This window comes from Mauremys mutica, chromosome 4 (genome assembly GCF_020497125.1).
Source record: "Mauremys mutica isolate MM-2020 ecotype Southern chromosome 4, ASM2049712v1, whole genome shotgun sequence".
Taxonomy (NCBI): Eukaryota; Metazoa; Chordata; order Testudines; family Geoemydidae; genus Mauremys; species Mauremys mutica.
Window position 1 is genome coordinate 135634512 of NC_059075.1, and position 13683 is coordinate 135648194.

The 13683-nt window shown below is 48.0% G+C and overlaps 1 protein-coding gene across 7 annotated transcripts in view; it reads left to right on the plus strand.

Annotated features, from left to right (window-relative positions):
* FOXP4 (forkhead box P4) overlaps positions 1-13683 on the plus strand; it is a 143730-nt gene that overhangs the window by 54587 nt on the left and 75460 nt on the right. For all 7 annotated transcript variants that reach the window (XM_045013148.1, XM_045013150.1, XM_045013151.1 and 4 more), the window contains one exon: positions 11345-11434. In XM_045013148.1, coding sequence (XP_044869083.1) covers positions 11345-11434 — 90 coding nt within the window. The remainder of the gene's footprint in view (positions 1-11344; positions 11435-13683) is intronic.

A 13683-nucleotide genomic window follows, 5' to 3' on the forward strand; every position in this document is an offset into this window, starting at 1 on the left:
CTTTCCAACTTGCAATTATCTAGAAAGGGCCCATCTGGAAAAGCCATCCCATCCGTCTGCTGTAATATTTGTTCTGTGCTTTTAAAAAAAAATACCATTTACTGCAGACGTATGTAAAAGAAATGTTAAGGTATTAAACAAAAACAAGACACCAAACTTATAACCAAATCAGCTGTTTTTCTTATTCAAAAGGGGGTGAAGGTGGTGGTGGGGAGACTCTGGTGTGGATGGCATTGTGCTATAAAAGCATGTGCTCGCATTTCAAATGTATTATGTCATATGCTATTATTAGGGTATTTAAGATAAAAATGAGACTAGAGCACTTAAGTAAACTCATCTCTCTGTTAGGTTGCCTGATTTATATTTCATATATGACTGAGCATAAATGTTTAATTTTTTTTCCAAGCCTAGGGAGAAAGGGAATTGTTGGGAGCAATGGTCAGACTTCCTTGTGTTCTCCGTTAGTGAAAATGGATTTAACCCCTTTAGCCAAGGTGGATCGAAGTCCAGAAGCGTTAGGATGTGTGTGGCAAAGAGGAGAACAACTGGGGCCGAGAGAGAGTTGAAAAAGATTGTTCCTTTTTTGTAAAGAATTCTGTCATTTTATTAATTTTGATCTCTTGGAGCCATTTGGTTCTGATTATGTTAGAATGGGGATGGAGGAAGTGGAGTGGGGGAGTGGTTTTCAATATGGCATCATTTACGGTTAATATCCATCTAAAAATATCTCTGTGTTTTATTTTAATAGTTCTAATTCTGGAATGTGACTATGTCATTTTTATGAGGGTAGTGTAAAAATAATTTATAATCTTTTTATTCCCCAAAAGCTCTTTTGGGGTAAAAGGAGACAGGGGTGGGGGGGAGATATAGTATCATTTTTATAGTCCCCTCTTTTCCCCCGCCCCCCCTACTCTGTTAATATAATTTTTGTGGTGGGTTGGTTTGTTTTTTAATCATTGGAGGTTAAGGCCCCATTGAAAGCTTTGGTCCCATCCAGGTGGGAATTCCCTTGGTTAGTTTCAGCCAGTGTTTCATCCCCATGCTGTATGGAAATCCACACCCTCCTGGTGCAGTAAAGAGCACATGGTCTTCTGGCCTCTCCTGCTGTGGTGTCTGGGTGACTACTGTTAATTAAAAACGTGCTATGTTTTGTTTTTTGTTTTTTAAAAGACTTGGCCCTAATATTTTTATGCTTTTATTCTGCAAAGATTTTCCAAAGTGGCCCAGTGATTTTGGAACCCCGGCTTGAGACCCCTTCAAGGCACCTGATTTTTCAAGTGCCTGAGCACCCACCCCTCTGAAAATCATGCCCCTTTTGTGTGTGTGGGGGGGTGTATCTCTAGTTGGGCATCCCCACTCATGAGTCACTTCTGAAAACATAGGCTTGTCCTCTTGGAGTATCCAAAGTACTATCCATCTGGGTTCTCTGTGTACCAGCATCTGTCACCATAGCATCTGAGTGCTTAAGCACTGCTGTTCGCCCAGTGGCTACCTTAGCTGGCTGGTAAGGTCTTAACTCTCCCAGTTCAGAAATTCATTTAATTGCCTGCATACATACTTAATGCTGGGCCTTGAAGGCTAAGTTCTGAAGAACCCAAAGAAGAATGGAGTTCCTTAAGGAGAGAGCCTCTACTGAAAATGCCTTGCCTTCCATTCCTGGCCTCCCCTCTAAGTGATCATCCCAGCTAATCCAGTCCTGACTTGGATGTGCTTCTCTTGTGTTTTCATGCTGGTTAGTTCTGGGGTTTCTCCATTAAATGGTCCTGCGGGGACCCGGCTCTCCCCGGAAGTAGTAATAATGCCTAGCTCTTGTATAGCAATTTTCATCTCTAGCTCTCAGTGCTGTACAAAGGTGGTCAGCATCATTATCCCTGTTTTACAGCTTGGGGGGAAACTGAGGCACAGCGCAGGGAGGTGGAGTGACTTGCCCAGGGTCACCCAGCAGGCCAGGGATAGAAATGGAACCCAGGTTTCCTGAGTGGCAGGCTGCTGCTCTAACCGCTAGGCAAGAAGGTTGTTCAGCAAATCGATTTGCCATATGGGCTGATGAAAGACACAGGTTTGATGCCCATTGGAGTGTGTGTGGAAGCTCAATCTCTAGGGCCCATTCAATTTTTAGTCTCTCCTGGGACTGCCAACATGGAGGCCACGTAGTTCTAACTGGTGGTGGTTTTTTGTGATGGGGATAAAAACAGGACTTCTAGGAACGAGGGATGAGTCGCACCAGATTCATCTCGTACAGGAGGACAACTTCATCACCAGGTTCATTTGCTCTTTGGCTTGCTTGCTTTGCTCGCCAGTAGATATGAAACCTGGCCTAGAGAGAGGTGCATTATTCCAGGGAAGAATTAAATGCCATGTGTCTTGGGTGGAAAGCTGGCTAGCAGACTGTTCCTGCCCTGAGATCCCCACACACTGACTTGTGATGACCCGCTTTCTTCTGAAATTAGAGGGGGGAATACAGCATGTAGTATTTATTTCAACCATAGCACGAACTCAAAGGAATCAGTCTCTCAGGTGAAAAGAGAACAACCCCTCCAGACTCATTAGCCAATAGAGCTGTGGTTATTCAATTTTTCCAGTGCGTCCTGGTGGGGAATTTTTCGCTACAGCAGAATCTCTTATTTCTTCTTGGGATCTGATACTAGCATAGCACTTCTGTTGTCCGGACATTGCGTTCGCCACACCCGGGATTAATCTGAGACTCTTTTTTTTTTCCTAGTAGTTCTTGTTGCTCTGGAGTTGTACAGCCTAGCTGCAAAGAAACAGATGAAAATCAAGTATGGAGCATATACAAAGAAATCCAGACACCCCGATTCAGAAAGCCCTGGGCTTTGGGGCAGTTTTTTATCTGGATCTAGATGGGAATTTAGAAATCGGGGAAACCTCTTTTTCCAAGGAACTAAGGGCTTGTATACATACAAGGGGATTTTTGATACTACGTTTAGTATATCTGTTTAGAAATTGGTGTCGTTAAGTGGCGTGATCCTCTAATGTGGATGCAGTTATACCAGTACAACGGTGCTTAAGCTGTACAAACTGTGCTAGTATACTGGTATAACTGCATCCTCAGTAGGGGTCTTCCTGATCTTAGCTTTGTTGAGTAAACACCCCTCACAGAAATAGTTAACTCAGCACAAAACCACTACATAGGTCAGGTCTCTTCCCCTTCCACCAGCCCAACATTTGCATTCCCTCTGCTCAGTAACAGTTGCTGCCACTGGTCTTGTAAATGGGGAAGCCAGGCAGTGTCAGCTGTTGATGTGTCTTAGATCTTACAAACTTCTTTTTTAAATGGGCTAATTTACTGATCAAAGACAATCATCCAGGAGACAAATTGGACACAAACTATTTGTTCCTAATTGTGGCTATCGCACTAATGACTCTTTGAATAGCCACCATGGAGCAGGGTACAATTAACCCTCCCCCTCTCCCCCCCCATTTCATAGATCATTAGCAGGAGGTGAAGCCAAATTCTCTTTTAAATGGGGACCTTTTTCTCATACTCTCAAAATTAAATAGCAAAGAATTATGGGTAACTTGGACTTCATGCCTTCTAGCTTTTAAGGGGTGGTTCCATACCGCTAACTTCAAGTGTTGCTTTTTGAAGCTAATCTTCTGGCCTGTTGAAAGAGGTTAGCAAGGGCAGGTGACCTGTCCAAAAAAACTTGCCTTTCATCTCTAGTCCCATCTCAAGGTGGTTTTGGCCTTGATGGGAGCCCCAGGTTGGAATCTGGTAGAGAAAGCACCCATCGTAAATCAAGCAAGACTTTTGTAAGCGCCGCTTCATTGTTTCCTGAGGAAAGACGGCAATGGACTGAGGTCATCTTTGGGTGGCAGTGAATATCCCATGACGACCCACTTTCTTTGCTTGTCAAGTGACTGCCACTGAGTTTGTTAAAGCTGGGGCAGAGCTGTATACCGGTAGTTCTGCTCCTGCAAGGTTCTGGGGTGTTGAGAACCTGGATTACGGGTTGGGCTGGTCTCTGAGCCTTTCATTCACTGACAAAATGGGTCACCTGGGGATCAAGATGAAGATGAATGATGTTCCCACTCTGATCATGCTATTACCTCACCCCCACCACTGGAAAATGTAAAATGCTGGTTTTCCCCCATACAGCTATGCCAATGCATCTCAGTTCTGGCCAGCAGCCGTTCTAGATCTCAGCAGCCTCTCCTGAACACTGGATGTTGCCTCAATGACCATTTGCCCTGTGGTGATGGAGTAGCTGACCCAAATGCTAAGCCCCTGAGAAGGATGAAAGGCTAATGCCGTGGGTCCCCATCCTCCTGTATGGCTGTCTCAGGGAATCAAGTTAAGCCTTTGAGTTTTGCCAGCCAGTGCCAGTCATCTCTGATTCAATTCTAACCCACCAGCCCGAGCCCTGGCTCTGTGGTGACTTAAATCACACACGAGTGGGCTGTGTGGGCACGGGGCTGATCGCTGAGGTAGGAGAGGGAGCTTGGAGTGCAAGTTGCTAGAGTCAGTGAAGTCTGCGGGGTTAGAATGAAACTTTCCTTGGTGGCAGGTCCAGTCACTGCAGGGCACCTTGCACTGAAGCAGCTGGGGCTGGTGAAGACAGCATGCTGGACTGGATGGACCCCGGGTCTGGTCCAGCCTGGCCGTCCCCATGTCGTATGACCAGCTCAGTGACTCTGAGCCATCGGGTGAGTGCACTGACAGTGGTAACACAGCAGAGTTGGGTGGTGCTGCACCTCAGCCTCCCAGTTGTGCCTACGTGCTGCTGGCTGTCTGATTGAAAAATGCTCCCGCCAAAACAAAACTGGTGCCAGTCTTCTTAGCAGCAGGTGGTTGGAATGGAAAGCTGTCCCCTTCCCCACACCCCTATCCTTCCCCTCTCCCTGCCCAGCAGATATCTCTGTAACTCTTCTGCTGGTTTCTTGGCCAGCCCTGGCCATCTGGCAGGGCCGGGCAGGAGAGAAGGGGGTTGCTTCTCTGGGTGAGCTGCAGGGCTGTCATGGGAAGGCCCCCGTGTGAGATTGGAAGGCCATGTCATTTTTTCCTGTAAATCTTGTAATTTCGTGCTTCAGAGCACAACAAAGTGAGAGAGTCAGCAGGGAGTGAATTAAATTGCCCCATGAGAGCTTGTTCGGGGTGGGCCTCCTGCATTCCATCCGTGCCTCCCTCGGCGCACGTGTGCCCGCTCGTCACGGGCGTCCCCGTCTCCAAGTGGCAGGGGTTCGTCCCGTCTCCCCCGGATCAGCCTGGCTCGGTGCCCTTTTGACACATGGCCTGGCGTTGGCACGAGCCATATTCTTCTTGTTCAAGTAATTTGCCAGCTTAATAAACCCATGCAGACTTTTACAGGGTTCCCAAAGCCTCATAAAACCAGGGGCTGTCCCCGCATCTCCCCGCGAACAAAGCTCTCCTTGTGTGGCTCGTGCAGTTAAAACCGGGTATCTCGGAGCCCTCTATTGCTGGCTACAGCAGCACGATCTTCTTTGGCAAGCTGGGCTTCCGATCGGCTCAGCCGTCATGCTGCGGCATTGCCTTCGCTCAGCTTCTCTCCTTTTGTGCATCTGCTTTTTCCTCTCTGTCTCGCGCTTAACTTCTAGAGAGGTTGTGGGAAAATAATTCAGAGAGTTTAGAGAGAGAGAATTCTGGGCAGGCGGCATTACCTAGTGGTTAGATCAGGGCGAGACCGGTAGCTGGCACTCATGGATTCTTCTCTGGACTCTGGCGCTGACCTGCTGTGTGACCTGGAGCAAGCCACTTCCTCCTCACTCAGTGCCTCTTCCCCCCGGCCCCATCTGCAAAATGATCTCAAAGCACTTTTTGCAAAGATTAGCTAATTTAGTCTTGCAGCTTCCCCTGTGCATTCAGTGGTGTCCCCATTGAAAGAGAAGGAAACTGAGGTTCGGGGGGTGGGGTGGGGAGGTGTTAATGGAATTGCTTAGGGTTGCACAGTAGGCCAGCAGAGTTGGGGATAAAACCCAAGGTCTCTCACTCCAAACTGAAACCTGCCCTTCCTCTTGCAAAGACACAGTGAAGCGTGGAGGTCCCTGGGTAAAAGTGGCTACAGAATTACCTCACTGTGCGATACCAGTGAGGGATATAGGCAAAGGTGACATCGCTGATTTTTACACACACTGCATGTGGGGAGCAGGCTGAGGTACAGCCACAAGGGTGTCCAGGTCTGCTTGTGCCACTGCAAAGAATTGCATAGTGCTGCCCTGTGCTATGTCCGTGCAGGCTTGCTAGTGCCTGATTGTGTGTTCCCGTGCACCTTTGGAGTTCCTCTTGCAGCTGACCTGGAATTTCTGCTCCTCACAAGGGTGCTGCCGGCTTGAAATCTAGTCAGTTTCAAAAAAGGAATTTAAAAAAAAGTAGCTTCAGGTTCTAAACTTGCCCCCAAATCCTCTGGCCAGTTTTTTTGTTTTCTTCACAATGATATTTTCCCATCTCTGTTTGAGGTTTGATTTTTCTCTGCCTTTCGCTGTGGGAAAGGCCCACACAAACAACAGAGGAAATTGTCTCTGCGGGGGAAACTGTAATACTGAGCCTGCACAAACCACTGTCAGATGGGAGGAGTGGAGAATTCAGCGTTAATTTTGCAGCTTGTCTGAACACAAAAGTTTTATAGGTAGAGGTACAACCTTCCGAGGGTGTACGGATAGTGGTTTAAAGATATCTTAGGCCATGGCTACACTTGCAAATCTGCAGTGCTGCAGCAGGGTGTGAAAACACACCCTCTCCAGCGCTGCAAATTGCGGCGCTGCAAAGTGCCAGTGTGGTCAAAGCCCCAGCGCTGGGAGCGCGGCTCCCAGCACTGTACATTATTCCCCACAGGGAGGTGGAGTACGGACAGCGCTGGGAGAGCTCTCTCCCAGTGCTGGCGCTTTGACTACACTTAGCGCTTCAAAGCACTGCCGCGGCAGCGCTTTGAAGTGCAAGTGTAGCCATAGCCTTAGACTGGAATATCTATTCTCATATGGGAAAGGGAATCTGCTGTACTGGATTAAGGACCTTAATCCGAGCTGTCTCCACACAAGGGGTTGCAATGGTTTAACTTTCAGTAAGAATCATGCCCCTGCCTGATATCGTTATATCAGTACATAATCTGTGCGTAGAGCAGGCCTTATGTATAGGTAAATAAAAAGAATTTCAGACAGAAGCATGACTTCTAAGTGGACAATGATGCATTTTCTGTCCCTACTGCAGACTGGCAGGAGTTGTGCTCATAATAATAATTTGTTGTAGCCTCGTTCTAATCTGAGCGTTTGTGCAAAGATCTTTGGGATTTGATCATCCTGCAGCAGGTTCATGTGTTTTCTTTTGTTTTTCCCCCTCCCCTTTTCTTTTGAACAAACTAAAAAGTTCAGCATGAAACTGGGTAGAAACTGCCCTGAATTTTCCGGTGGAAACAGTCATTTGGTAGTTTTGCACAAACCCATCAGCCCAGGGTTCCCTGAGAGAGAAGTTTTGTGAGCCCTCTGATCCTGTCTTCACTGCAGTGGGAGGGGGGAGATTGTGATGTTTGTTTGATTAGCTACCACAAGTTAAAATGCTAGTGATAGTTTAAATACGTTTAAATTTTCATACAAGCACCTTGGTGCTTTGCCCCGTGTGTTTGGGAGTTGCTCCCTGTAAACACCTGCAAAGCTACCTCTTCATCCACCTTCAAATTCCTCCTCAAAACTCTCTCCCTTGCCATGATGCCTTGACAGTGGCTAGGCTGATGGTGCCCTGAGACATCTGTCTATCACGCTGACCATCGTTGTCTTGTCATTTCCTGGTCCTCCCCGATCTGTCTGGATCCATCTGCTCGTCTCTTGTCTTGTATTATACTTCAATTAGAAGCTCTTTGGAGCAGGGACTGTCTGTTCTGAGTGTACAGCACCTAGCACATTGGGGTTCTGCCCCATGAGGGGGACTCACAGGCACTACAGTAATACAAATAATAATGAGTTATCAGGTTAACATAAAGACTACAGGGGAGGAGAGGGTTTGTCTTGATGTGCTCATGCATGTGGAAACACACTGCCTTGTCTTCCCTAGGAGTTTACCTCGTGTTTGTTCCATGTACTAACAGGAGGTAAGAAAATACCGTCTTTCCTAGTGAAGATGTGCCCTTGGAGGGTTTTTTGTTTTTGTTTGTTTTTTCTGATGATGAAAGCTAAAACCAGGTGAATTCTGGGCGTGATTTCCTTTGTGGTCATTTTGCACTGGCTGCCTACTGTTCTCCTGGTTCCCACCTGCCCTGTAAGTCCCTCTGACTAATTTCTTGCCCCCCGACCCCCTGCTTTGGCCTTGAAGCACTCGATTTGTGCTCAGCAGCACAGAAAGGTAGATGGGTGGGTTGTGTGTTTTCCAAAGGGCTGGGAGTCCATCAGTACCAGTGGATTGACTTAAGTGCCTAAATACAGTCCTAAGAGACCAATTTTAGCCTCCCCGTCCATGTGTTTTGAAGATCTTGGGCTTTTGACTTTCATTGATTTCATAGAGTGTAAGCCAGAAGGGACAATTAGATCTAGTCTGACCTCCTGTATATCCCAGGCTATTAAATTTCCCCCTGTTACTCCTGTGTTGAGCCCAATAACTTGGGTTAAACTAAAGCATTTTAGTCTTCAGGAATCTAAATTGTAAGTGTGCCACAAATGGAGAATGAGCTACTGGGTTGCCACCCTCCAGAGCAGTTGCTTGATTCACAAATGCAGCTAAAAACACAGCTTGGTTCCTGTCTGTGCTGCAAAATGACATGTGCTTTTAGCTGTGTTTGGGGCACAACTCCATTTGTTTGCGTCCCTTGATGTGGTATATTCTGACAGTGGAGCTGGAACTGCACCATATCAAGATGTACTGTACCACAGTGTATTTGTGTGTGTGTGTGTGTGTGTGTGTGTGTGTGTGTGTGTGTGTTTACTGGAGAATGAGAACTAAACATAAAATTATTTTCTTTCTGTGTGTGTAGTAGATGCAACCTGCAATAAGAACCCCCAGCTTCAGTAGCCACTTTGAAATAATCTAAAGATTTGTCTCTTGCATCTTGCAGTTTGTCTACATGGGAAAATTGACTAGTATAGATATTGCTTTGGAAGCGGATTAAGCCAAACTGAAAAAGGTGCTGCTGTTCCGGAATAAGAGAGTGTGCACACTGAGCTAATCCAGAATAACTAATGCACTTTCAAGTCACACCCTGCCTTATTGCAGAAATAACTTCCTGGTGTAGACAAGACCTAAATTAGACCCTTGGTTTAAACAGTAGCCAGCTAATCTTTTTTTTGATGGTCCACTGGATGGCTGCTTGAGAGGGGTTTGAGTGTTTGTGTGTGTTTGGTCAAAACTAGATAATTATGCAGACTGCATGTGTATGAGTATATAATTATACTATGTATATGCTATATATGTGATGGACAACCTGATTTGCTTGTGTCATGTGTAATGCACACACAACAACACGGATTACATTGAAATGGCATGTTCATTAATCTAATGACACTGTGTAGGTGTAAGTATGTATGTAACTATATTATGTGCCTTACCCCTACCCACATGCATTTGTATATGTAATTACTCTGGGTATATGCAAGTGAGTGTGCTAATCTCTCCACTTTCGAGTGTAAATTCAGCTGCCCCTCCAAACAGTGTGTACGGTACAGTATATAATGTATAAATGCCTGACGGAAAGTAACTTTGTTCTTTATAGATGGAAATGTGGAAAATTAACAAGCGTCTCTTTCTTTGGGACACACCCTGCAAGTGCCTCCGCCGCCTAGGAGCGCACAGCCGCCTCTTGGAAGCCAGGGCCTTGATTTACAGCCCTGGCGCTGACAGCTCACTGGAACCCACATGCTGTTTGCAGCACCGCCAAGCTGGGCTATGACCCTCCGACCTCTCCCCCTCCACTCCCCCCTCCTGTCTCTGCGCTGTAATAAAAACCTGTCTTGCAGGCAGGACTACAATGACTTTGTTGTTCAGAAAGGTACCCCTCCCCATCCCCCCCCCCAAAAAAAATCTTTAAAAGCAAAAAATAAGGAACGTATGAGGAAACGGACCTGGGAGCAGCAGCCCGGAGTACCACAGGATTGTTTGTGTTAGAATTTATTCCCTTCTCTTTGCTTGCTCTCAGCTCCTGAATGAAACCTCTCTGTCTCGTGCTTCTCTCTCTCTTTTGCACGCCCTCTCGGTTTCTTTCACACGTTTGCAGTCTTTCACCAGCTCTAGTGGACGCTTTGGCTCTTCCGCACGTTTGCACACGTGCATTCTCTTGTGCGCGCCTCGTGTTCACACACTCATTCTCGCTGTTGCTCTCTTCCTCGTGCCCTGGTGTACTCGCTTGATTGGGCTTGCATTCGTTTTCACCCACCGTTTTCCCCTGCTTGCTTTCACAGCATGTTTTTGCACCCGCCTTGACTAGCAATCTCACTGACTCGTGCTTTTCTCCAGTGCCAGCAAAGTATTTCATTTTTAGTTAATACAAGTGACTTAATAAATATTATTGAAAACAAATCAGTGAATGCTCAGGAAACTAACAACACTTTCCAGGCAGACGCCCATAAAATAAACAGATTCATGTACGATCACTAGTAAGTACTGCTAAACTCCTCTCCTGCACTGCTGAAAATTATCTGTAGAATGTCCACATTCTGTCACTGGTTATTCATTTGGGGTGAAATCCTGCTCTTTACTTGATCTACTCCTCTGGTAGTTATATGCTCCCCTCCAGGCACCTAACAAATGGATTTAGCATCACTGCACCCCTGTGAGGTAGGCAAAGATTAGCATGCCCATTCTACAGATGGGGAACTGAGTCACAGACAGGCAAAGTGACTTGCCCAAGGTCACACAGGGAGAATCTGTGCTATAGCTGAGAATAGAACCTGCCTCTCCTGAGTCCAAGGCCATCTTCCTCCAACAAGTGAGGTGCTCTCTTTTGGTGCTATTCCTTGCATTATCCCTCTGTCTCTCTCATCCAGTTAATCTACACTGCAATCAGACACCCACAGCTGGCCCATGCCACTGACTCGGGTTCTGGCTAAGGGACTATTTAATTGCAGTGTACGCATTCAGGCTGGAGCCTGGCCTCAAGAACCCTGCGCGGTGGGAGGGTCGCGGAGCTCAGGCTCCAGCCCCAACTCGACCGAGTCAGGTGGCACGGGCCAGCCGCGGGTGTCTGATTGCAGCATAGACATGCCCTAAGGGGCTTCCTGAGACCACTTTGTCCTGCTGGCTGTACTAGTAAGTGGGTCTTTCTCCGGTTGGATGGTGTCTAGGTAGTGAGCGCATACACAGGTAGATAAGGCACAAGGAGCTTGAAAAGAGAAATTACCTCTTCTCCTCTACCACGCTCTTATCTTCTGGTTTTTTATTTTGTTTTTTCAGGCTCTCCAGGTGGCGAGACAGTTCCTTCTGCAGCAGGCCACGGGGCTGACCTCTCCTAGCAGCAATGAGAACAAGCAGCCCGCAGTCCAGGTGAGGCAGAGAACCACCTTCACCTAAACCCTTATGGGAAGTGTTCTACTAGCACAAAGAGAACTCCTCCGCTGGGGTTTGGCACAACCTCCAGAAATTCATTTCTGTGTCCTGGGTGGGCTTCCCAAGATTGCCTCCGCAGCTTAGGAGCATCATTGACTTTCAGCAGGATGGTTCTCCTAAATGATTGCAGGTGCTTTGGGAAGGCTCATCCATTTACAGACACATGCGTGCATACGCTCACACTCCCTGCCATAACACTCCCTTAAAAACACCTACAGGGAGGTCACGAGTCCCTGTCCGTATCCTTTGGGCTTCACCATAAGAGAAGTCAATGGGGGAAGGAGGGGACAATGTCTCCGATATTTTGGATACAGGTTCAATTTCAGGAGAGGAGTCTACCCCCTCTCTCTGTTCGCTGGTTTGGGCTGCTGATGCCAGATGGTGAATGCTTAGGGGGAGGATTAGGACAGCTATTGCAAATCCATCCAACTTGTGGCATCTTCATTTCACCCAAGGAGAAGTTCTCCTGCATATGTGGGTTCTGGAGGGCAGGCTGGGCTCTGGTAGTGGGAGGCTGTTTTTCAGTAGGTGTATATTAATGAGCTGTGTGTAAGGGGCACGTGTTTATGGTGGGGGAGGGTTGCGGGAGTGTAATATTAGTGTACGTGGGAGATTTGGGGTTAGGGGGAGAGTGTGTGTGAGAGCGAAAGAGGTATCCGTGTATGTCCTGGGACCATATGGAAGGATATGACCCTCAGGCCATGTAGCTATCGTGAAGAGGCTTACATCAGGGTAGTTTATTTTATAGTCTGACCCAGGATGACGGGCAAGGCTCCAGGAAGGAGGTGGGGTGGGTGGGTGTTGCCAGGTTAGAGAGGGAGCTGGGGTTAATGACCTGCCCTTTCACCTCGGCAGATCTGGCTTTAAATCCTGGCTCAGGTCATGAGTGGAGTTGCCTTTTGTGGACTCCTGTAAGGCCCCATGTGCCCACATCATAAAACCCACGTTGCATCCTGGCTGCAAAGCAACTTGTGGTCAGTTCAACGGGAGCCTGGATTTGGAATCCCAAGCAGGGGAGGGGGCTGCTGTGGGTCAGGAATGAGGGATGTTGGCACATCTAGGAAGCGAGAGAGCAACAGCTGCCTTCCGTATCCCTGGCTCAGGCTGGTCCTGGTCATCCCTCTTTTCCTGAGCACTAAATTGATTCACAAATTAAACATGAGGGAACATGCTGGGACTTACCCCTCTCCCCCCAGAGTGGCCCTGTTGCTCTGTAGCTGTCTGAACACAGCTCTGGATTTGGCAACCGAGGACCTGGAGAGAGAGAGATGGAAGCAGACGCCTGTAGGGCGTTGGACCCTGAGGAAGGACAGGGCAAGTCTGCTGCACTGCAGTGGAAGGGTGCAGCGCCCCCCTCCCAGGAGTCTGCAATACTCCACCCATGGGGGAGAGTCACCTGGAAAGCATTCTTGGGGCCAACAGGCCCGTGTGCTGGGGCAAGATGCCAGGACAGCTAGTGCCTGTGGCTCTGTGGGGGGAAGGGTGATACACGGGTTCCTCCCAGGAGGCAGGGCATTGCCTGCCAGAGGACGCTCGCTGGGATCACTGGCACTACAAGGGGGAGGTACTGGCAGTGGGGTTTGAACCTGGGAACTGCAGCACTGAAAGCGTGAGCTAAAAGAGGGACTCATGAGATGGTAGCGGCAGTAGGTCTTTATCCTCTTACACAAACCAGCCACTAGAGGGAGACAAATACCAGGGTGGTTTACCCTGGCATTGACAAGGCACTGCTGAGGGGGGAAACTTGGTGCTGCTAGAAAGGATGGCTGGCAGGAGGAGTGAAATTGCCGCAAGAGAGATGGAAAGGGGGCTGACCGTGGTCATGACCTCAACCCCCTCACCTTTTCACAGGCAGTGTCCTTCTCCAACCTCAACCTGTTGACTGGTAGCCTCAGCCACGCGCTGACAGGTTCCTCCCACGAAGGGGGGCCAGCAAAGGGGGCCTAACTCCAGCAAGAGGAGGAGAGGGGAAGAGAAGCAAGGCCCAAGCGAATGTAAAGTGACAATTTAAAGAGCTGTGCGGAGGGGCTCTCCCTTCAGGCTAATTAAATTTATCGGCGAACAGCAGGTTACCTTATTAGAGCCACGTGGGTTTAATTAACAAAGGAAAGTAATTAGCACGAGTTCTCTCGGAGCCGGAGGTCCTTCCTAGAGCAGGCAGAGCTGGCTCCGAAGCCCGCGGGAGG